Raw genomic sequence first — 22,726 nt, 5'->3', positions numbered from 1 at the left:
AGACAGCAAAGACTAGGCTATAATCACAATATTTACTTAAAGAGTAACGTTCCATGAGAGAAATTCATTTTTAAAACATGATTTGAAACCATAGTCTCGTCTGTTCAACTTTCCTATGAATCATACATGGACTAACACGGGCCCTGAAGTTTGTTGTTTATGATATATAGTTGTGTTTTATTGAAAGTAGGCTATTATGACCATGTAAAGTCAGTTAGCATAAGATCACACAAGTTGGCTAGTCATGACTGTTCATTTGTTGTGTCATGACAACAGTTTTTTTGAAGCCCATATAACATAGGTTCAAGTAAAGTGCAACCACATAGGGGAATTAATGGAGCAAATGCATCCCATGACATTTTCACATGCAAATAGTTTTATTTCTATAATATATAGGTTATCAGTAGTCCCCGAGGGATGAGACTCAATGAGAGCAAAATATGTCTTCCACTGAATCGTCCTTCTTTTTGTAGCCTGTCCATTTTGCTTGAATCAAATGTAATTCCTAATTTTCCAAAACTCTGCATTAACTGTCTAGATGGGGGTTCCGGCAAGGGAGGATTACTATTAAAGCATTTATCCTTTTAATGACTTTCTTTCACTCTTCCAGTGTGAGAGTCTGGCAATGTTATAAGCTCTTTAACTCTGGAAACAACTAGCTGAGCTGACACCACAGCCTGTGTTGTGGATCATGTGTGAGCACTGCTAGCTTGTACTTTTTCATGCCTGTAAGCCTGTTGTTTTCGGCTTTTCTAACACATGTTTGTATTGTGTTTATGTAAGTCTCATTCAACCACGGGATAATTAATCCCTGCTCTAATTAAACACACTTCAAATGCTTTCTTTTATTTATAAAAAGGAAAGCTGTGAAATTAAAAAAGTCTGAACCAGCTTTTTGTGGGGGCAGCCCATTATTTACCTAACACCATTAGTTCATGTTTGAGTGCAGTGGTTTAGGTTTCTGCAGGACAGGTTTGATTGAATTCTAGGCTAACACAGCCAGGCTGCACTGTTTCAACCCTGCTGGTAAGAAAAACCCATCTGACTGAAAGGTGACTTCATGTAAGGTGAGGTAGCTTGAGATTCTTTGAAGTAGGGGAGCTAATAAGAGGACTGGAGGGTAGAGTTACAATGTCACTATCTAAACCTAGGTTTTGGTCAAGGATTTCACTTTCGCGTGTACACACACTCTCTCACACACACACACACACACACACACACACTCACCACACAACAGTGCATTTGCCTTTCTCACAATGTGATTCTCACATTGATTGATTAATCATTCGATTTATTGTGGATATTGTCCATCAACAGGAAATTCTTTCCACAGATTTTCCACTTGTTGACCAATGACCAACGTTCCAGTAGCCAACACAAGGCAAGGCTCAACCGTACACACACAGCACTATACATAAGGCAATGTAAAGTCTGTCTGAAGTGAACAGGGTGCTACTCATGGCTTACACACACGCTCACACACACTCACACACACTCACACACACTGACACACACACACAATCCTTTTTCACCGCACACAAAAACAGCGTATATCCCAGAAAGAGCACAGCTCAGACGGAGGGTCAAGAACTGACAACCAGCGTGCTGGAACGTTCATTTCCTTCCATGTGTTTTCTTTCAGTTACATTATGACTGAATGAATATGAGTGAAGAACTCATAGAAACAATCCATTTTGGCTTACTGGTTGCCTCAAACTTGCATTCACATTGCATCATGTGCTGTAGTGTTTTTGGCATTTCTGAGGCCCTCAGAGCTGGAAGGAAGATGAGGTCACTCTCAGACACACCCCAGGCAGAGGCTGAGGCTCAGCTGAACAGGAAGTGGGGGTTAAATGGGCAGGAGCAGCCAACATATGGCTGTGTCTGAAAATGTTACTAAATGCCAAGCTTTTCTTCCTCTGTCATTTTCTTTCTGAATTCCTATCAAAGCTCATTGTAGGAGGTCAGGGGGGGATCCTCTCCTCCTCTCCTCCAATGGGCTTTGAGAGGAATTGAGGAAACATGGATTGAGGAAGTAAGGATTTGACGGCACATCATATTTTTAGGCACAGCCCCAGTCCGCTCTTTCACATGTGGAATGGAAGCAAGCTGCGGTTTCTGGGAATCAAAAGAAATTCCCACAAATGTTCCCATTTTGGAGAACTGGAATGCAGAAGTTCTCTTGGGAGGTAAAGGAATCCAATTGAATTCAATCCATTTATATTGAGCTCATAAGGCCTTTTGAGTAACACTATGGGAAAACAATGGATTATGTGATCAGTATTAGAAAATAATCATTGTAATAGGTGAGCAGGCAGTATTAGAAAAGGGAGTTACAGGGAGAGATTCCCAGACTACCATGACCCTGCCATTTATAGACTTGTGGTTGTGGAAGGGATTTCAGGAGCTTGTTGTTTTTAAGTGTTTCCCCTAGCAGTTTGGCTGTGCTGATGTGGGTGAGTTATCATTTGTTGAGTAGGAAGTGATAGGGAGACGTTGAATCAACACTGTGCTGTTTCACATCCACGCATTGCTCATGGTCCCCTGCCTCTCAATGGAAACGCTGAGTAAGACTGCACTGTCACTGCCCCTGGCCAGGATGTACTGTAGACCTACACCAGATGTGTCTGGTCTGTGTGTGAGGTTGCCTAGTAACCTCCCCATCATAACACCTTTAAACACGTACGGAATGGATTTGGATCCCTTTAACATGATGTCACATTAGACCCACACTAGTGGTCATTATTAGTTCCATCGTGGCAATTAGGCCGACTGTATGAGTAGGGGAGTCAACATCCCTAAAAGCAAGTACACTATAAAGTGTAAAAAAGTTCTGTAATTATGATGTTGAAGATCTTGATGACAAACCTTGGGAAATCATGTCATGCCTGTAACAACTACCAACAATGTTTGAACGGAGCTGAAGGTTAGGACTAATAACAACAAGATAACTAATGTAAAACATATTGTGTCTGTAAAAAAGTACATAAGTTATGAACCTTTTTTGAAAGAGCACAGTTTGAAAGGTATGGCAAATAGAAATCACAATGGATGGACATCATAAATATATGGGAGGGGTAGAGGAAAGACAAGAGTTAAAAACAAACAAAATAAAACGATTGTAAAATAGACTGTGTCCATAAACTGTATATAGTATGTATAAGCTGGAAATACAGGCCTAAGCGTTGTTGTTCACTAGTTTGCTCCAATTGGGGGAGGGGTGGTAGGGTTGGAGTGTAATAAAGGAAATATTTAAAAAAGATGCGTATATATATGTATTTATGTATGTGTATATATATGGGGGATTGGAAGTGATGCAGACAATTACATTGATATCTGCAATATTTTAAGCTGATCTACCCCCTAACCCCCCCCCCCCCCCCCCCCCCCCCCAAAAAAAAAAAAAAAAAAAAATATGCCATTTATCTTAGTTTACCACTAGATGTCAGGCTGTTCATACCTAGTCTTTGCTGACATTTCTTGTCAACCTGTATAATGCCACTATATGTAATAACATACAGTCCCAAACTGATTACAGTAAAATAACAATTCACTAAATCGGTTCTCAAAAGGATGGATGGATGGATAAAAAGTTGAAGCAAATTCATTTCAAGCAGTGTTTGATTTGATGTTCTTAAACATGTCACTGAACGTGAAAATGATCTATGAAGATCATTGAGCCTCTTTGAAAATAATTCTAATTGCTCTGTGAAAGCAAGGTGGCGAGGTGACAGTGCCATGGCGTGGGCTAAAAGGCTATCTTTGTCATCGGTATTGGGAACACGAAGTGCACAGACAAATAGTCCTCCTACCATGATGCTATCCTCCTACCTCCTACCATGATGCTATCAATGAAGATGCATTCTTCTTCTTACTGTATCTCTGATAGGTAGTGTCCATAGGAAACATGGCTAGGTATGTCTGTAGCAGAGAGTTTTTATCTTTGATGGCTAGCTATGCATCTCTAGTATGTATTCCGTACAGTAGAGATGGCTAGGTGTGTGTGTGTGTGTGTGTGTGTTAGAGAGGTAGGTGTCTGGTATTTATGACTACAATGTGACAGTGACCTCACTTTGACCTTTGTTATTATGCACAGGTCACCGGAGCAGCATTGTGGCAATGTCGTTACAGTGCTAAGGAAATATAATGTTTTCAGGGATTGACATTAAGGTCTGAAAGGTCATTTTTGGGTTGCCCGATGATTATGATCGCTTGCCCGAAAATGCAAAGTAGCTGGAAGACGACCAGACTACTGGAATTCTTTTCATTTTGGTTGTTATCAGTAAACAAAAAAATCACAGACCCAATGGGGCAAACACGGAGCAGTCTCAACTTGCATGACCACTCAGGTCACTTGCCTCAGGCGATAGGGCAACCCTTAATCTCAATCCCTGTGTTTTTGTTTTTTCTGAATCTTGAAACTACTGATGAATTCATGAATTGATTGAATTAACATTACCCATTGATCCCATGAGGGCTCTTCATGAATGAATAGAATTCATTCACTTTCTAAACTGATTGTGTTCAACAGGATTTGACTGCCCAACCCTGCCAGATAGACTGTTATTCTGAAATGAAGCATTATGCTGTGGTAAATTAAAAGCAACTAAAAGGATTAGTCAGTGTGAGCAGCAGAACCTGTTTTTGCTGGCTTGTGTGAGCTTGAATCCTGAAACAATGTTGTCTTAAAGTTTCCCCATGGTTCTTTGACAAACAGATATAAGGTGTTGGTTTTATTCATGGCATTGATCCAGTGTGGGTTCATAACTGTAAGAAAGGAAGTACATCTTGTGTTACATATGTCTCCTCCTTGTCACGCCAAGTTGCATCGTTTGTGTTACTGTATGCTAACACATACGTTTTGTTCACGCTAAAGAGCACATATCTGTGCAAAAAAAGTACCGTAACATTTGAAATAGATGGGAAAACATCTAATCCAATGGAGTTCCAAATACCACAACTCGCAATTGCATTGCAGGAATTGCATGCATGCATTTTGGTCAGATAATCACTCCCTGATAAGGGATGGATCGAAATGGACATGGAGGGTCATGCCTTTTCAATTTCAGTCAAGGGGAGGGTTTGGGTATTTAAAAAAATAAATCTAGTCCAGGGGAGGGTCGTGTCATTTTGTGTTTTGATGACATTTCAATATTTCTCAGTGTTTTAGAATTAGTTGCTTATTAGGCTATATATCGGCGACTATGGGCTATTTAGTGTGGTCACAATCAAATGATCCATAGCCTATAGGCTACGAAGTGCATGCTGGGAGAATCACAGAGCAAGGTTCCATTTCTAAGATAGCTGCAGTGAAAATAAAACTAGGCTGCATTACACACGGCAATGGATATTCCAACCTGAGCCCCGGCCTGCTCTGCTCTTGCTGATCCAAAACTTTTTGTCTGCTGCCTAACCAATGGCTGTGCTGTGTAGGCCTACAGTGGCAGTTCAGGAGGAGAGTCAAAGGTTTCTTTCGATTTTCTTTTAAATGATTAGGCCTTACGCGCAGACTTGCCTATGGCCTATTTTCTCTTCAGTTTGAGAAGGGGAGCGTGAAGTTGAGAAGGAGGACCAGAGGTCAACTTTGATAGCTTGCTACTTGCTATAATTGATTTGATTAAAAACAACATGTTTCTTGCCCATGATGTATTCATCAGAGTTACTGACCTCGCAATAAGCAAGATTCAAGTAACTTACATTGTGGTGCTGAAACCTGAAGCGGTAGCCGCGGTACAATCAATAGGAAATGGACAGCTCATGGTCCTGAAAGTAGGCAAAATCGAGTCGACATAATTCATTCCAACGTCTTCATTAGGCTATAGGCTGCTATATCCATGGATTTGTCTGTCAATTCCTCCATCCACTATGCACTCTTTAAATAGCCTAGCTCCATGTCAGTGAAGGGCTGTTAAGTTAAAACCAAGACTCGAATTGAGCGGGTATGAGAGGGTATGGCTTAGGCCTACATTTTCTTAAAGAAAATGGCTAAAAGCACAGGCCTATCCCTTGTTAGCTGAAGATTGTGAAGAAAATTAAACTGATCCGATGATATAAAGTGATCTATAACAGCGCGTTGGTCCACAATGCTTTATGCTAGAAACAAGCTGTAAAATACCCACGTAAGATGTCACTCCGATGCATATGGGGATATCATTGTTTCCTTTCTTTTCATTCAGAGGCTGAGCTACAACCTTCTATAGCCGAGGAGACAAAAACATGACTTTGCTTGGGAGGCAATCTAATTCTGTCACTATCAATTGAGCTATTCACTTTCTGTACAGTAGAAATGTTTAAACACAGACCGCTTTCAGTGAAACACTTGTGACCTCTTGTTGGGTTAAGCCACAGAAGAAGAGTAGCCAGCAGTTAAAGCTGACATTTATCTGTGTTGGTAGTCTACTCTGTCTGGAGTGGAAAGGTAGGCCCTACTCTGTCTGAAGTGGAAAGGTAGGCCTACTGTCGGGTGGAAAGGTAGGCCTACTCTGTCTGGGGTGGAAAGGTAGGCCTACTCTGTCTGGGGTGGAAAGGTAGGCCTACTCTGTCTGGGGTGGAAAGGTAGGCCTACTCTGTCTGGAGTGGAAAGCTTCTCTGTCTGGAGTGGAAGGTAGGCCCACTCTGTCTGGAGTGGAAAGGTAGGCCTACTCTGTCTGGAGTGGAAAGGTAGGCCTACTCTGTCTGGAGTGGAAAGGTAGACCTACTCTGTCTGGAGTGGAAAGGTAGACCTACTCTGTCTGGAGTGGAAAGGTAGGCCTACTCTGTCTGGAGTGGAAAGGTAGGCCTACTCTGTCTGGAGTGGAAAGGTAGGCCTACTCTGTCTGGAGTGGAAAGGTAGGCCTTCTCTGTCTGGAGGGGAAAGGTAGGCCTACTCTGTCTGGAGGGGAAAGGTAGGCCTTCTCTGTCTGGAGGGGAAAGGTAGGCCTTCTCTGTCTGGAGGGGAAAGGTAGGCCTTCTCTGTCTGGAGGGGAAAGGTAGGCCTTCTCTGTCTGGAGGGGAAAGGTAGGCCTTCTCTGTCTGGAGGGGAAAGGTAGGCCTTCTCTGTCTGGAGGGGAAAGGTAGTCCTACTCTGTCTGGAGGGGAAAGGTAGGCCTTCTCTGTCTGGAGGGGAAAGGTAGGCCTTCTCTGTCTGGAGGGGAAAGGTAGACCTTCTCTGTCTGGAGGGGAAAGGTAGTCCTACTCTGTCTGGAGGGGAAAGGTAGTCCTACTCTGTCTGGAGGGGAAAGGTAGACCTTCTCTGTCTGGAGGGGAAAGGTAGTCCTACTCTGTCTGGAGGGGAAAGGTAGTCCTACTCTGTCTGGAGGGGAAAGGTAGTCCTACTCTGTCTGGAGGGGAAAGGTAGACCTTCTCTGTCTGGAGGGGAAAGGTAGTCCTACTCTGTCTGGAGGGGAAAGGTAGTCCTACTCTGTCTGGAGGGGAAAGGTAGTCCTACTCTGTCTGGAGGGGAAAGGTAGTCCTACTCTGTCTGGAGGGGAAAGGTAGTCCTTCTCTGTCTGGAGGGGAAAGGTAGTCCTTCTCTGTCTGGAGGGGAAAGGTAGTCCTACTCTGTCTGGAGGGGAAAGGTAGTCCTACTCTGTCTGGAGGGGAAAGGTAGTCCTACTCTGTCTGGAGGGGAAAGGTAGTCCTACTCTGTCTGGAGGGGAAAGGTAGTCCTTCTCTGTCTGGAGGGGAAAGGTAGACCTTCTCTGTCTGGAGGGGAAAGGTAGTCCTACTCTGTCTGGAGGGGAAAGGTAGTCCTTCTCTGTCTGGAGGGGAAAGGTAGACCTAACTCTTGAAAGTACCATGCTCAGATTCCTAATGACGTCTCAGATTTAATTATTTGCAAACGGGGACAATTTCGTTTGCAAACAATACACACTGATTTGTTATTGGATAAATAAGATAAGATGAGCACAGGCCTATCTCTCTGTCCATTCTTAACCTGTAATTTGTGGGGTATTAAAAAAAAATCTGCTAATATGTACAATTACGTAGAATTGCATGAAATGTTTATAAAAGGCTTTTTTTTTTCTCGATTGACCTGCATATACGATGATAGATTCATGCAATGCTTTTACTGGAAAGGAGATCTTTCCACCCCTGCTCTTGTCCACGGTGGTCTACCAACCTTCTGGCCTGCAGCCCTGTGTGCTATTAAAATGTCTGCGTTGCCATGTGATGCTTACAGGACGAAGAGCAGTTTCGAAAACTGCATATCTAAGGCTCTGGTCTGTCCAGGAAGTGAGTGTAAACGGTATACATATTCTCTGCTATCCACTTGGTTTGTAATGATTATTTTGGGTATAGGGGAGGGTGGATTGTATTTCTTCCAAGCGTTCATGGAGGGTTTAGGTAAAATATATTTTCTCAAGGTAGGGTCATCCATTTTCATTTCAGAGAGGTCCGATTTTCTCCATGTTATAAATTCCGTTCACTCCCTAACTGTAATGTTTTGAATGACTGGACTGCTGTTGACATTTAGATTTTAGTCTAAACACGGTACCATCCATCCTTGCTAAACAGGTTGAACCAGAAGTAACACCACGTCGTCACATCAAGCAGAGTCCTGTTTGCTCTCATGAGTTGTTGTGTGCCTGCTATCTGTGGCTGAGTCCCAAATGGAACCCCTATTCCTTATATGGTGTTCTAATTTTGTACAGAGCCATATGGATAGTACACTATAGTAGTAGTACACTATAGGGAATAGGGCGCCATTTAGGACATAACCGGGGTTATAACCACATGACATCACTTTATGACGAAGAAACTTGACCTGGTTTACCTACTGTACCTTCCAGCCTCCTTCCTTGATTGTCCCCACCTGGATTTAGTGTAGTGTACAATAACTCCCAGTCGAATGTTTACCACAGTCTGCTCCCTGGTGTTTGCACGTGTGTGTGCATGTGTGTGTGCTTGAGGTGAAGGAGGAGGGGACAGGGAGAAAAAGAAAGAAGTAAAGGGAGGGAATGAGGGAGCAATAAGTCTACGGGAGGGAGGAGGCTTGGGCCAGAAGAGAGAGCCTGGCAGAGTATCGGGGCTGTTTCAGATGGACATTGCAGCGTCATTCACTGCAGCAGTAGTCAGAGAAACGCGGATGGGAGAGTACGCTGGCTAACTTGACCTGGGATGACCCACACCCACACGTGCACACTTAAAAGGAGCACGCACTTGTATAGACTTACAGACAAACAGGTGAAGGCCCAGTTCCCTTAGAGGGGTAAAGAAAGCTGCTGTCAACATGGGGGGCTCTCAGTCCCAACAGAAGAAGACCGGCGGGGCAGCAAACTCAATCAAGAGGAAGACAAGTAGCATGTGAGTGAAGTAACTGTTCTCTAATACCTGTACTTACAGTAACAGCAATGGAAGTTTGACAACTGTCCAATAACAGTACTTCTAACAGAGGCGTGTCAAAATGGCCTCACTCAGTTGTGGAGTGGACTATTTTAAAGGAGCTATTGGGTCAATGATATTCATGTTGAATGTTTCAGGAGCTGCTGTTTGTCAGAGGTTGTGGCGTCTTGTAGGCGGAATTGACGGTGTACTTGGATGTTCTGGTTTGTCAACTTCGTTGTGGCCTGACGAGTGAAGAAGCTATGAACAGGCTATGACTGATGCGTTTGTGACATGTCAGAGTGTTTGTTGACCAGAAAGGAAGTAACTTAAACATAGTATAATCTTTGTTAAAAAAAAAAGTGTTGGGAAGACTTTAGCTAATCAATGTCTACATTTACACTATTACAGTATAACAATATCATCACTATGCTATATTTTACGGATTGATAGTGTAAAGATAGTCTTTGCTAGTTTTTGAAAGTTATGTCTTATTATTCAAATCGATTGATACATTTCAGGATTTAAAATGACAAAGTAGCTGTGGGAAATGGATGGAGATCAGTTGCTTGTTATGCTGTGTATTATAGGAGTTATGCTGTGTATTATAAGAGTTATACTGTGTATGATTAGCATACACTATAAGCAAACAGTCAGTGTATGCAGTGTGTTGTCACCTCCATGTGTTTAATACTAGTGTGAATGAATGGTCTGTTCAGACAAGCTCTTGCACACACATGCAAATATTCTCACACCCTCACTCACTCAGTCAGTCAGTCAGTCAGTCACTCACTCACTCACTCACTCACTCACTCAATGATAAGGCTTCAAACAGCCTGGAAATGTACAATGTCAAGCATGTTTGTCTACTGTACCCTCTAGTACATCCGTGTGTGTGTGTGTGTGCGCGCGCGAATGTACTCATCTCCAAGAACTGAGATTTGTGATTTTACTGTTGTTGATTGAAACAGAGACCCTCAGTTGTCTCGTCATGTTTTGTTGACGAAAGGAACGTTTTGCTGTCCGACTGATTTATCTCACTGTGTGAAGTAGCTCCTGTGTTTCCTCTAGTCCCCCCATGTACTGTCAATGTTTATATGAGGAGTTCTCTCTTAAAGGGGACCACTCTGCCCCCTGCAGGTTATACCCACAGAAATAGAATTAATAGAATAGAGAATCCCATTCAAGTCAATGTACTGTAATTCTATTTCTATGGATATGCCATATCAATAGCAGATGAGACAGCGGACGTAATGGATGCATTTGACCCTCATGCTTTTACCAATACAGTAAACTGTACCTCACGCTAGAAGATAAATAAATGCTGCATTACTGTTTGTGTAATGGAGGTGTTTGGGAACCTTGCTCGTTTTATGAATAAACCTTTCCTGAGACCCGAAGAGTTGTGTTGGCTCCCAAGGCTTTAGTTCAGTGGGCTACCATAGATCAATAATGTGGTAAGCTGTTACTGATTGACTAGGTTAGATGGATCCATATCCGATCACAGTGTTGAATCCATAAGATGCTCAGCTAATTGCATGTGATGAATGTGGCAGTTGGAAGTTTGGAGTCGATCACTCTTGATTAAAAGAAGTCATTCGTGTATCTGCAGAAGTTCTGCTATAGACAGTCCTGTAAACTCGGTTAGCTGATCTAATTCAGGGTCTGAAGCGGGGGGGGGGGGGACATTGAGAAAAGGTGGACCTTTCCTTCTGAATCTTCCGCCACAGGGGACCTTTTGTTCCTGCTGTGTGGAAATGAGTCAGGTTCTTCCACACACTGTAGTAGGGCTGGGAACTGCCAGAGAACTCACGATACACCCCCAATAAAGGAGTGGTTCTGCAGGTGTTGACCACAGACCACTTCTCAGTTCCTATGCTTCCTGGCTGATGTTTTGGTAACTTTTGAATGCTGGCGGTGCTTTCACTCTAGTGGTAGCATGAGACGGAGTCTACAACCCACACAAGTGGCTCAGGTAGTGCAGCTCATCCAGGATGGCACATCAATGCGAGCTGTGGCAAGAAGGTTTGCTGTGTCTGTCAGCGTAGTGTCCAGAGCATGGAGGCGCTACCAGGAGACAGGCCAGTACATCAGGAGACGTGGAGGAGGCCGTAGGAGGGCAACAACCCAGCAGCAGGACCGCTACCTCCGCCTTTGTGTAAGGAGGAGCAGGAGGAGCACTGTCAGAGCCCTGCAAAATGACCTCCAGCAGGCCACAAATGTGCATGTGTCTGCTCAAACGGTCAGAAACAGACTCCATGAGAGTGGTATGAGGGCCCGACGTCCACAGGTGGGAGTTGTGCTTACAGCCCAACACCGTGCAGGACGTTTGGCATTTGCCAGAGAACACCAAGATTGGCAAATTCGCCACTGGCGCCCTGTGCTCTTCACAGATGAAAGCAGGTTCACACTGAGCACATGTGACAGACGTGACAGAGTCTGGAGACGCCGTGGAGAACGTTCTGCTGCCTGCAACATCCTCCAGCATGACCGGTTTGGCGGTGGGTCAGTCATGGTGTGGGGTGGCATTTTTTTGGGGGGCCTCACAGCCCTCCATGTGCTCGCCAGAGGTAGCCTGACTGCCATTAGGTACCGAGATAAGATCCTCAGACCCCTTGTGAGACCATATGCTGGTGCGGTTGGCCCTGGGTTCCTCCTAATACAAGACAATGCTAGACCTCATGTGGCTGGAGTGTGTCAGCAGTTCCTGCAAGAGGAAGGCATTGATGCTATGGACTGGCCTGCCCGTTCCCCAGACCTGAATCCAATTGAGCACATCTGGGACATCATGTCTCGCTCCATCCACCAACGCCACGTTGCACCACAGACTGTCCAGGAGTTGGCGGATGCTTTAGTCCAGGTCTGGGAGGAGATCCCTCAGGAGACCATCCGCCACCTCATCAGGAGCATGCCCAGGCGTTGTAGGGAGGTCATACAGGCACGTGGAGGCCACACACACTACTGAGCCTCATTTTGACTTGTTTTAAAGACATTACATGAAAGTTGGATCAGCCTGTAGTGTGGTTTTCCACTTTAATTTTGAGTGTGACTCCAAATCCAGACCTCCATGGGTTGATAAATTGGATTTCCATTGATTATTTGTGTGTGATTTTGTTGTCAGCACATTGAACTATGTAAAGAAAAAAGTATTTAATAAGATTATTTCATTCATTCAGATCTAGGATGTGTTATTTTAGTGTTCCCTTTATTTTTTTGAGCAGTGTATATTGTATTGCGATTCGATACTGCGATTCTATTGCGACTTGATGTTCCAAACAGATTGCTAATTATATGTCTGCTTTAGCGAGACAAGTGAGAACATGAGACAACGAGTTTAGGTCAGTCTGAAAACATGTTGGCTTACAATTTAAAAAGAAGATGCAGAACAAGCTATAAGATGAACAATTTCGGCATTTTGGCGCAGGTACTGCCGACTAGCGCTGGCTAACGCTAACTACATTAGCAACAAAAATAATAAAATGTACAGTATATATTGTTTTACATATCGAGTCAAATATTGATATAATATCGGCCAAAAATAATATTGCGATATGTAACTATCGATTTCTATACTCAAGCTGTGGTGACTTTGAGCTGTATCATCTAAAAAGCTTTACTACATGGATAGTTCACCCAATTTATACAATAAGTCAGATGTTATCCTGGGTGAGCTGAACTATCCTTTTAAAACAGGATATGCCTATCATTTGATTCCCTGGTGTTTACTCAGGTAAAAAATGCAAAGGCTCCCACTATAAAAGCCCTTCACACATCATATTTGCATTGCAAACATGGGTCACTTCAGACAGGAAGTATCTGTGTGTCCTGTCACATCAGATAGGACTTTGTCCTCTCAGCATTTGCCGTATACAGTGTCCTGGATTGGGCAGGGCTGGGATAACAGCAGTCACACTGCATACAGGTGCTCAAGGCCTTGGCTATGTTCCAATAGCCATACTAGCACACCCACTGCCTGATTCTTATAGGACTCACTGTGGCGATTTAGCAAATGTATTTCTCAAGTGCAACACTTGATAACCACCTCCTTTCTCAAGTTTGTTCCAAATAGCTGGGTGAATACATCACAAGACTAGTGAAGTACGACAGCGTGAAACCAAAAAGAACCTTATTTGAGACTGTTGTATGATTTACCACATTCACATACAGTATCATAGATATTATTCCATATAGCTGTATATTATTAAAGAGGTAAACAGAAATGCAATTCAGGGCAGCCACAGAATTGGGGTAGAGGCCACTGGAGCAGAATCAGAACTGTTTCTGCCACCAGATGGCTCTCTCATCACATGAAGGTGATTTTCCATGGGGAGACTGTGCAAGGCAAGGCTTATCATATTTAGGTTTCATCCAAAATGGCACCCCATTGCCTATATACCTGTAGTTCACTACTTTTGACCACCAGGGCCCATAGCTTGGCTGGTCCAAGATCAGTTTGTGCTGGTGTGACAATCACCCTAGCAGCATTTCACGGTAAAGTCTAAACCAGTTTTGAAATTTTTATTTTATTTAACCTTTATTTAACTAGGCAAGTCAGTTAAGAACAAATTCTTATTTACAATGACGGCCTACCAAAAGGCAAAAGTCCTGCGGGGATGGGGGCTGGGATTAAATAATATTTTCTTTTTAAATAACATTATAAATATAGGACAAAACACACAACAACAGAGCAAGGCAGCAACACAGCAAGGCAGCAACACATGACAACACAGCATGGTAGCAACACAACATGGTAGCAGAACAAAACATGGTACAAACAGCTGTATTCGGTGCACGTGACTAATCAGATTTGATTTGATTTTGAGTTGGCAAGACGGTGGAAACAGATCTGGGACCAGGCTAAATGTAACCTTACATACTAGGTAGACACATGGCTGATAGAACAGACGGAGGCATAAACAGGAAAGGTGGTTGGTCTGCCTCAAGTCTTGATTGGATAGCAGTTTAGACATATAGTCATGTCTGTAGGCGGATGTGGTCTCCTCCACTTCCTCAAACTGTGTAAACTAGAAAAACGACTCACATTTCACCCATCTTTACAACTCTCTGACAATACATGAAGAAAATAAAACAAGTAGGCAAATGTTTTGCTGCAGTTAGTTACAGACACCTGAGAACTGTTATAAGATGTTGTGTTCTTAGGCCTGTGTTGTGCAGTGGGTGGTGATTTTTCCCTGCCAGGTTTTTGGACAGGTGCAGCATGTGCTGTGGGAGAAAAGAATAATGATCATTATCACTGCGCTCAAAACAGAGTCACTTCCCCATATGGCTATGCAAAATAGGGGCTTACAACAGCCGGCAGATGCTGGTATAAACTAATAAAATACATATAAAATGTGTTACGTATTATTGCTCCTGTCTCTCACTCTTTCTCCCTCTCTCTTGATCTCACTCTCTCTCAGAGAGAAGGAGAGAGGTCACATCCCCTTTATGAATACCGTGAATCACACCAAGCAGCTACAAAGTTCCCATCATGAGAAGTTTGGAGAGAAAAAAAGTCTTAGCATAGGGGAGGACAAGACTGTGACTGCAGTGGAGAAGTAGGAAATAAGGGCCCTGCCTTACATAACAGACCTTCCCTCTGCCTGGAGACAGAAATAGCACCAGTGAGGGCAGACAGAGGGGCTGCCTAATACAAAACCCCACTACGAATGCAAGCATTGTTTGTGTGTGTAAATGAAAGAGTGAGTGAACCTGTTTTGAGTGGGTGGCAAGATCGGAGAAAGAGAGAGAGTTGGGCGACTCCCAAACATGCCTGTGTTTATGTGTTAACGAACTAGTGTTATCTGTGTTGCAGATGTATTCACCTCCCTAACTAACGGACATCTCCATTTTAGTTCCAACCTGTTTGGTAAAAGAGAACAGAGGAAGTAGCACATGAGGGCATGCAGCCAAAAAGGATTTCTACTTCTGAACGCTTGTTATTGTTCCTCCCAGCTTGGCTCACTAGAGACACGATGTTAGCAGGCTGGGCTGCTATACCAGGTTGTTGTTGTTATTGGATGGTCAGTAAGGCTGACATCAAGACTCAACATAGATGGGTTTTTGTTGGTGACGTCTGTGTTGAGAAAATCCAAAACAAGTGAGATGTTGCTAAGGTCAGTGAGGACGTGCCTTGATGAGACAGCGAGACAATGTGTTAGGGGAAGTGTTATATTCCTTTGCTGTCTTCTTTACGTGTGTGTGTGTGTGCGTGCGTGCGTGCGTGCGCATTTGGCTCACTGTTGTCTCAGAGAGGATCCCTTTTACCCATACATCTGGAGTCAGACGGTAGTCAGGCCACTCCCCCATTGAAACTGGCTTGTTGGAATTCCTCACATATAGAAGCGTCCACCTTTATTCCCCTGCCTCCCCAACAGCAACAAAGGGATCTAACAGATGAAGCCAGGCCAGTGGCTGCAGGCTGGGTGGAACCTGTCTGGAGCTTTAATAGCTAGGGTCTGGTCTGCTCCACTGGAAACACCCTTCAGCCAATTAGATACACACACACACACACACACACACACACACCCCCTCCCTTCTTTGAATAGTTTGGAAAAAGTTGAGGAAAGTGCTTTGCACAAGGGCACAACCGTAGATGGTAGCTGGGAACAGACACCAGCAGCAATCTTCAGATTACTACTTCAATTCCTTTTAATGTGAGTCAGAACGCCAAATATAATTTTCCATTTAGTGTAAACTTAAATGGACAATAAAGGTTTTCTAATCTCTAATTGCCACTGTCAGCAGTCCTAGCACCCCTTAGTTATTCTACAGGCTTTATAAAGGCTTTACGACAGCTTCGTTAAGCCTTAACAGATATTGTTCGTTTAAAGTGGGACATGATTTCGTAACTGCTCCTTTCAGTGGCATGTGGTTTCTGTTTTCCTCAGCTTCATAACTTTCGGTGTGTGTTTGAAATAGCAAGCATGTCTATGTAGCTCTCCTTGGGTTATATAACAGAACGTCAGTCTCAGATCCTCCCGAGCAGCAGTAGTGGAGAAGCAGGTAACAGCAGCATACCTTACAAGACTGGGTAGCGTCCTGTTTGGAACGGGGCCCATGCGCCCCACAGACCATTGCCTCACCATTTCCATTGATGCGTATGGCTGTCGTCTTTTATCCTAGAATGAACAAGCACAGCCTTAGCATTTCAATCAAGCGATCCGTTTTTGATGTTTCGTAATGTAGCAGTGAAGTGGCCATGTGTGACGTGTATGCGGGTAACCTCAATTATTTTTGCTTTGATGCTGATGAACGTTATTGATGGAATAGTATGATTATAGGTATGCTAATATGTATATGCTTTATGGCTAAATTTAGTTCAACACTTTGGACAGGCTGTTCAGTTGGGCAGTTTTGACTGAATCTCATTGACTGGTGTAGATTAGATGTATCTGAATGCTGTACAAACCTGGGTCACCATGTATCACAACTCTCTCTGGATCACTTTGACCTTTTCCTGCTTTTTGGGTTGAACTGTTCTTACACCCCCTCACCTCATTTCCTCACTGCAGAAGTAGTCGGTAGGAGACAGCATGTTGTCAAGGCGGGTATTTCAGACAACAAACACTTTAGAGAGTTTGCTAAGGCTTATTTAGTATTTTAACACAATGGAAAATACCTGGAAAACTGATCAGAAATACAACATTGATAGAATCACCAATAACTCTCCAATGTAGGAAAACACAATAGAATGATAGAATAAAACAATTGATAATATATGAGTTAGAAGTTGGAACTCCCTTTCTCAAGCACGTCTTCAAACCAGACGGTGAAAGCCTCAACTAGAGAGAGCCTTCACCCTCTCCATGGTGGAAAGAATTCTGGCAGAGTAAACAAGTTTTTCTCTTCTACAATGGACAGGCTGCGCTCTCATGGTTCTTTAACTGAAGCATAATGATTGATGTCAGCTTGAGCATAAATCACTGGAGGGGAACAAACAGCTAGCATCCCCAGGCTCTTCAAGTATTTCAAGCAGCCATCAGTGCTATCAGTGAGGTTGTGTTCCAATCATTTAAAATGGCTTCCTCTCCTTTTCTTGGTGACAATTGATCGGCTTGAGGGAAGGGAAAGGGGATACCTAGTCAGTTGCACAACTAAATGCATTCAACCGAAATGTGTCTTCCTCATTTAATCCAACCCCTCTGAATCAGAGAGGTGCGGGGGGGGGGGGGGGGCTGCCTTAATCGACATACACGTCGTCGGCTCCTGGGGAACAGTTGTTGTTCGCTGCCTTGCTCAAGGGCAGAACGGCAGATTTTTCCACCTTGCCGGCTCGTGGATTCGAACCAGCGACATTTTGGTTACTGGCCCAACGCTCGTTACCGCTAGGCTAAGAAAAGATAGGGTTTGAATTCAACCTATTTATTTTGCCAATGAAGAGCTTTTTATGTCAGCGTTCATGAAGGACAGGAACATTTCCTAGGGAAATTAGGAAAGGAAAATAGCATCCTAAGGAAAAGAAGGGAATCGATGACTATTGGGACAATGAGCCAGAGAGTGACAAGGGGCCATTAAGTCCATGAACCAGGGAGGAACTGGGGGCTATGAGACAGAACAGGTTTCCCCGGTCTGGTCCGGTCATGCATGGCTGGCTGTTGCCGCCTTGTCGGAGGAGGAGGGAAACGGTTAACGGTTAAACAGCCTGAGGGCAGGGAGCTTGGGAGACTACATTCCAAAACCCTCTGTGCTGTAAAACGTGAAGCTCCACCGACTCCACCACTCTGCAACACCAGACTCTCCTCAGCCCCAGTTCGTTTTCCCTCTTCTGCTTTTTGCATGAGAGTGGAACAGCTGCCTGACTGGAAGCTACCACTCTGTCACCACAGGGGCCGCCACACTCACTGGCCCAGGGAGCACAGCAGTCTTTTGAAGACGCATGCTTCCTTTCTCCCCCCATGTTCTTTCACAGTGGACTGGCCCTGATGTAGACGGCATGGGGGAGAGTGAGAGTGCGAGCTAGGCAGCACTCTGGAAGCCAGCTGATCATTGCTGTGGTATTCTGACTGCCACAGAGGCAGAGAGAGAGGGAGCGTGACAGACAGTAAGAGAGAGGGCGAGACGGAGCAAGAGAAGGCGAGAGCACTGGAAGCCTCTTTCTATTCCGTCACCCTCTGAGAAAAGGTTGCCAAACAGAACATCAACAGCAGAGTGGAAGGAGCGCCTTCAGGGGAAACTGACTAACATGAAGAAGAGAACAGCCAGGAGGAGCTACTACTAAGATGTGAAGAACAACTGGTGGTTTATTTTTGCCATCTTTAATAGGGAGAGAAGAAGATAGAAACAACTGGTTAACCATTGACGACAACTCAAACAGATAGGGTCTATTCAGACACTACAGTACGGATTTTGTCTATCTAGACACAACGCAAGAAGATAGTGTCTACGCTATTCAGACCAAGGGAGGAAGCCGAAAACAGTGCCAAGGAGAATGTCTTGGCTGTCGCCCGTGTCTTGGGCCAAGTGGACGTGGACGGCAGTCCGGGGAGCAGGGGAGGGAGAGGACGGTGAGGAGGAGGAGGAGGAGGGCCAGGGGGTGAAGGAGAAGGATGGACGGCTGTCCCTTGGAGGGAAGCGAGAGGAAGAGGAGGAAGATGGATCTCAAGGGTGCAGGCGAGTGTGTTTGTTGACTACATTGGAGCCTTAAAGCATTCCAAGTGAGAGACCCACAAGGCAGCTGGAGGGAGAGTGGGGGTGTCATATGGGGGAAGGAGGGAGAGAGAGGGTGTCATATTGGGGAAGGGGGGGTGTCATATTGGGGAAGGGGGGGGAGAGAGGGTGTCATATTGGGGAAGGGGGGGTGTCATATTGGGGAAGGAGGGGAGAGGGGGTGTCATATGGGGGAAGGAGGGAGAGAGGGGGTGTCATATTGGGGAAGGGGGGGGTGTCATATTGGGGAAGGAGGGGAGAGGGGGTGTCATATGGGGGAAGGAGGGAGAGAGGGGGTGTCATATTGGGGAGAGAGGGGTTGTCATATTGGGGAAGGAGGGGGAGGGGAGGTGTCATATGGGGGGGTTTGTGAGTCGGTGTTGTTCTATAACGCTTCAATCACACCGACAGTGTCCTGGCGCACAATGGTGCTCAGCATCATCTGGATATGTGTGCAACAAAAGTTCAACATTCACCTTCTGCTACCATTTCTGTCAGGCTGTCTACGCAGACAGTTTGACACATACGTTCAATAAATCCAACGTCTGCACCACACAGAACGCACTGCAACTGCCTCTGCAACGCAATGCTGCAAGGCAAACGCAGTGTTCCGTTGGAAATAAATGTAATTCTGGCGTACCAAAATGCAATGACGCTGTCGGTGTGATCGAAGTGTAAAGGGGGAATGAGCAGAGAGAGAAAGTGTAGAAAATGCATTTGACCATTACACCGTTTTGATCTACTATGTGGTTCCTCCAAACAGACATGCCTGTTGTTGTTTTAGAGGCTTACTGGTTAATATGTGCGTGTGTGAACGTTTGTTGGAAGTATTTCACAATGCCTCAGGTACTTTGTTATTCCCCAGCACCACAGACAGGTACAACAAGTGATATATAGCACACAATGTGCCCTCTGTCTCCTGTTCCTTGTTGGGGTAAAACACTACCCTGCCTTTGATGATAGTGTTATCACTCACGGCTTTGTGATAGCGACGGAGAGAGATGATCGTGCAATGTATATGTTTTTATAGCAGTGTTTAATTGCTATACCTATAGCACAACATTGGATCTCACAGATACTACTGCTAGTTGTTTATCAGTTGTGGCCAACTGGTTTTGCACATGACAGGTATGCAAACACATTGCATTGAATGAGTACACATACAAGAACATCTGCAGTAGTACACATACTAGAACATCTGCACTAGTACACATACAAGAACATCTGCAGTAGTACACATACTAGAACATCTGCACTAGTACACATACTAGAACATCTGCACTAGTACACATACTAGAACATCTGCACTAGTACACATATTAGAACATCTGCACTAGTACACATACTAGAACATCTGCACTAGTACACATACTAGAACATCTGCACTAGTACACATACCAGAACATCTGCACTAGTACACATACCAGAACATCTGCACTAGTACACATACCAGAACATCTGCACTAGTACACATACCAGAACATCTGCACTAGTACACATACCAGAACATCTGCACTAGTACACATTTTTTCTCACCTTTATTTAACCAGGTAGGCTAGTTGAGAACAAGTTCTCATTTACAACTGCAACCTAGCCAAGATAAAGCAAAGCAGTTCGACACATACAACAACACAGAGTTACACATGGAATAAGCAAACATACAGTAGAAAAAGTCTATATACAGTATGTGCAAATGGCGTAGGATAAGGGAGGTATGGAAATAAATAGGCCATGGTGGTGAAGTAATTACAATATAGCAATTAAACACTGGAATGGTAGATGTGCAGAAGATGAATGTGCAAGTAGAACATCTGCACTAGTACACATACTAGAACATCTACACTAGTACACATACTAGAACATCTACACTAGTACACATACTAGAACATCTACACTAGTACACATACTAGAACATCTGCACTAGTACACATACTAGAACATCTGCACTAGTACACATACCAGAACATCTACACTAGTACACATACTAGAACATCTACACTAGTACACATACTAGAACATCTACACTAGTACACATACTAGAACATCTACACTAGTACACATACTAGAACATCTACACTAGTACACATACTAGAACATCTACACTAGTACACATACTAGAATTATATTTTCACAATAGTTTGTATTTCCAGATATTCTAGTGGTATGACCAAACTCATCTACCTCTGTCTTTGTCTGTTTCTCTTGCTCTCTTTCTCTCATTCTCTCTCCTCCAGTTCGGACTCAGAGGGCCACTTTGCGACCCCAGAGGCTCAGAGTCCTGTCCACGCTCCACTCAGTGTCCCAGGAGAGCTGGAGAACCTCGCCACTGACAGAGCAGGTGAGAGCACTGCTGCTTGCCTTCAACACACAAGGACAGAAAGAGAGAAGTAGGCACAAAACATGCTGAAAATCACTTGCACGTATTTCATTAAGTTCAACAAAAAAATGAAATGAATGTTATCTATCCCCGAAGGGCAATTACTTTGGGCATGTGAGTCAGCAACAAAAACAACAACGTGACACCATACAACTATATCATAATGACATACCACACAGAGCAGCTTCACAGTAAGGGATATTGTTGGGATATTATTGCACAAAATAGTCCCTCACAACATCTACAGTACATGGCATGGCCTAATACACACCCCAACCACCTCTTCGGTTCACTCCCACACCCACGCACCACTGATTGACACTCACGTGTAGAGAATGCATTAGCTGGCTGGCTTCCTTTGGAGTTTCCATGGCAACAAGAGAGATTTTGTCTCTCTGTCTTGCACTTCCTGTGGGGAACCGTGTGTGTGTGTGTGTGTGTGTGTGTGTGTGTGTGTGTGTGTGCGTGCGCACGTGCACGCTATCGTGGTGCTTCAACTTTTAACAGTCACCTCAGGTGTGGTTTTCAATATGCTGTTTTCATAAACAAAATACCGTGTTTGGTGGAATCAAGTAGATTAGTCAGACCTTTTGATGTCGATCAATAATGTTTTCTCAACTTAAACTGCAGATTGCATTTGCTCTCAAAGGACTGCTACTGCATTAGATTAAACTGCACCTACTGTAAAGCTATTTTAACTATGTTCCGTCTGACATGTGGCCAAACGGAGGGAAGTGTACCTTGCCACTGTAATTGAAGACAGATGTGCTTTGTTTGCCTACCGTACTTCTCTAGGTATGCATCTGACTGTTAGACATTCACAAAGACCATTAGAATTACGCAGCACTTTAAGCTTGATATTAAACTACACAGTTACCTTATTCACACTAACAATTACGCTTGTTGTGAGAGAGAACCCACTGGGCACACACTGGTTGAATCAACGTTGTTTCCACGTAATTTCAATCACTTTACCTTGAACCAATGCAGAATAGACTGAATTGACGTCTGTGCCCAGTGGGAAGTCATCGGCTGAATACAGGACTTATTTGCCATTCAAGTCAAACTGAGGGAGGCCACTCCAAAACAATAGCATGTGTGGCTCAAATAAAATTTTAAGATTGGAGAAGGGTAGATAATTGGATCACGGCCCTCATAAGAATTGGCTTTGGACTATGGAATTCGGGAGGTCAGCCCTGAACAAAAGCAGTTGCTCCTCTTTGTTTACAATTGGTCTGTGGGAGGGGTTTCAAGTCATGACAGTGACTTACCCTGTGAGGGATCTAGAAATATCTCCAATATATTGATCCGGTTTGGATTTATGAGCCCCGTTACAAGCCAGTGACGCAACAGTGGTTTCCATATTACTCCCAGTCCCAATATTTTGAAGTAACCTAC

General features: G+C 44.1%; 1 protein-coding gene across 3 annotated transcripts in view; it reads left to right on the top strand.

Moving 5' to 3' along the window:
* The window catches only part of LOC106565381 (transforming acidic coiled-coil-containing protein 1), a 40,830-nt gene that overhangs the window by 592 nt on the left and 17,512 nt on the right, over positions 1–22,726 (top strand). Inside the window, exons 1-2 of one of the 3 annotated variants that reach the window (XM_014132429.3) lie at positions 8,964–9,285; positions 21,186–21,289. In XM_014132429.3, coding sequence (XP_013987904.1) covers positions 9,212–9,285; positions 21,186–21,289 — 178 coding nt within the window. In that variant the 5' untranslated portion in view covers positions 8,964–9,211. Of the gene's footprint in view, positions 1–8,963; positions 9,286–18,124; positions 18,916–21,185; positions 21,290–22,726 lie in introns of those variants that run through there. The other 2 variants (XM_014132428.3, XM_014132430.3) reach the window with 2 other exon arrangements.

This window comes from Salmo salar, chromosome 12 (assembly GCF_965601325.2).
Source record: "Salmo salar chromosome 12, fSalSal1, whole genome shotgun sequence".
In the NCBI taxonomy this organism is placed as follows: Eukaryota; Metazoa; Chordata; class Actinopteri; order Salmoniformes; family Salmonidae; genus Salmo; species Salmo salar.
Note: the sequence above shows the minus strand (reverse complement) of the source record. Positions and strands in the feature narration are given on the sequence as shown.